At 64.8% G+C, this 918-nt stretch overlaps 1 protein-coding gene across 1 annotated transcript; it reads left to right on the top strand.

Moving 5' to 3' along the window:
• Positions 1 to 4: 4 nt before the first annotated feature.
• LOC104121755 (serine/threonine-protein phosphatase PP1-alpha catalytic subunit) lies at positions 5 to 897 on the top strand (the record flags this gene model as incomplete). Its single annotated transcript, XM_009633797.1, has 3 exons — positions 5 to 71; positions 228 to 451; positions 763 to 897. Coding segments are annotated over 3 exons (426 nt in total), but the record flags the coding sequence as incomplete, so codon positions are not given.
• Positions 898 to 918: the final 21 nt, after the last annotated feature.

Raw genomic sequence — 918 nt, 5'->3', positions numbered from 1 at the left:
CTTCACAGACTGTTTCAACTGTTTGCCCATCGCCGCTATCGTGGATGAGAAGATCTTCTGCTGCCACGGAGGTGGGCACGGCCCTGCCCGGGGCTTCGGGGAAGCAGCCGCTGGGGGCTGGAGGGGGCGACAGGAGCTCTGTGCCGATGTTTTGGGGGTCCCCCAGGGGCACAGGGGCTGTTGCCGAAGAGGCAGGCCCTGACGATGCCCCCTCCCCTTCTCCGCAGGGCTGTCTCCTGACCTGCAGTCAATGGAGCAGATCCGGCGGATCATGCGCCCTACGGACGTGCCGGATCAGGGCCTGCTCTGCGACCTGCTCTGGTCCGACCCCGACAAGGACGTGCAGGGCTGGGGCGAGAACGACCGCGGCGTCTCCTTCACCTTCGGGGCGGAGGTGGTGGCGAAGTTCCTGCACAAGCATGACCTGGACCTCATCTGCCGAGCGCACCAGGTACTGCCGGGCTCCCAGCTGCTGGGGGGAGGCGGATGCGCCCCCTGGGGGGTGGAATTTGGGTCCCCAGTGGGTACTGGATACGGGGCAGGCGTTTCTACCCCTAGTATTTACCCCTCAAGGGCAGTATTTGCTCTTGGGGTTGCCTGGGTCTGCGCAGGTGGGGTTCCCCGGGAGGTATTTGCCCCCAGAGGGGGATGTTTGACCCTGGGGGTGTTGGGGGGCTTGTTGGGACTGTGGGCTGGACCCCGGGGGGTGGACATTGGCCCTGGGGGTGCCCAGCTCAAGCGCCGGCTCTGATGTCCACGCAGGTGGTAGAAGACGGTTACGAGTTCTTCGCCAAGCGCCAGCTCGTCACCCTCTTCTCGGCACCCAACTACTGCGGGGAATTTGACAACGCGGGTGCCATGATGAGCGTGGACGAAACGCTCATGTGTTCCTTTCAGGTGGGCTGGGGGCACTGCCAG

Source organism: Egretta garzetta, unplaced genomic scaffold (assembly GCF_000687185.1).
Source record: "Egretta garzetta isolate BGI_Z169 unplaced genomic scaffold, ASM68718v1 scaffold2082, whole genome shotgun sequence".
In the NCBI taxonomy this organism is placed as follows: Eukaryota; Metazoa; Chordata; class Aves; order Pelecaniformes; family Ardeidae; genus Egretta; species Egretta garzetta.
This window is presented reverse-complemented; position numbering and strand designations above follow the sequence as displayed.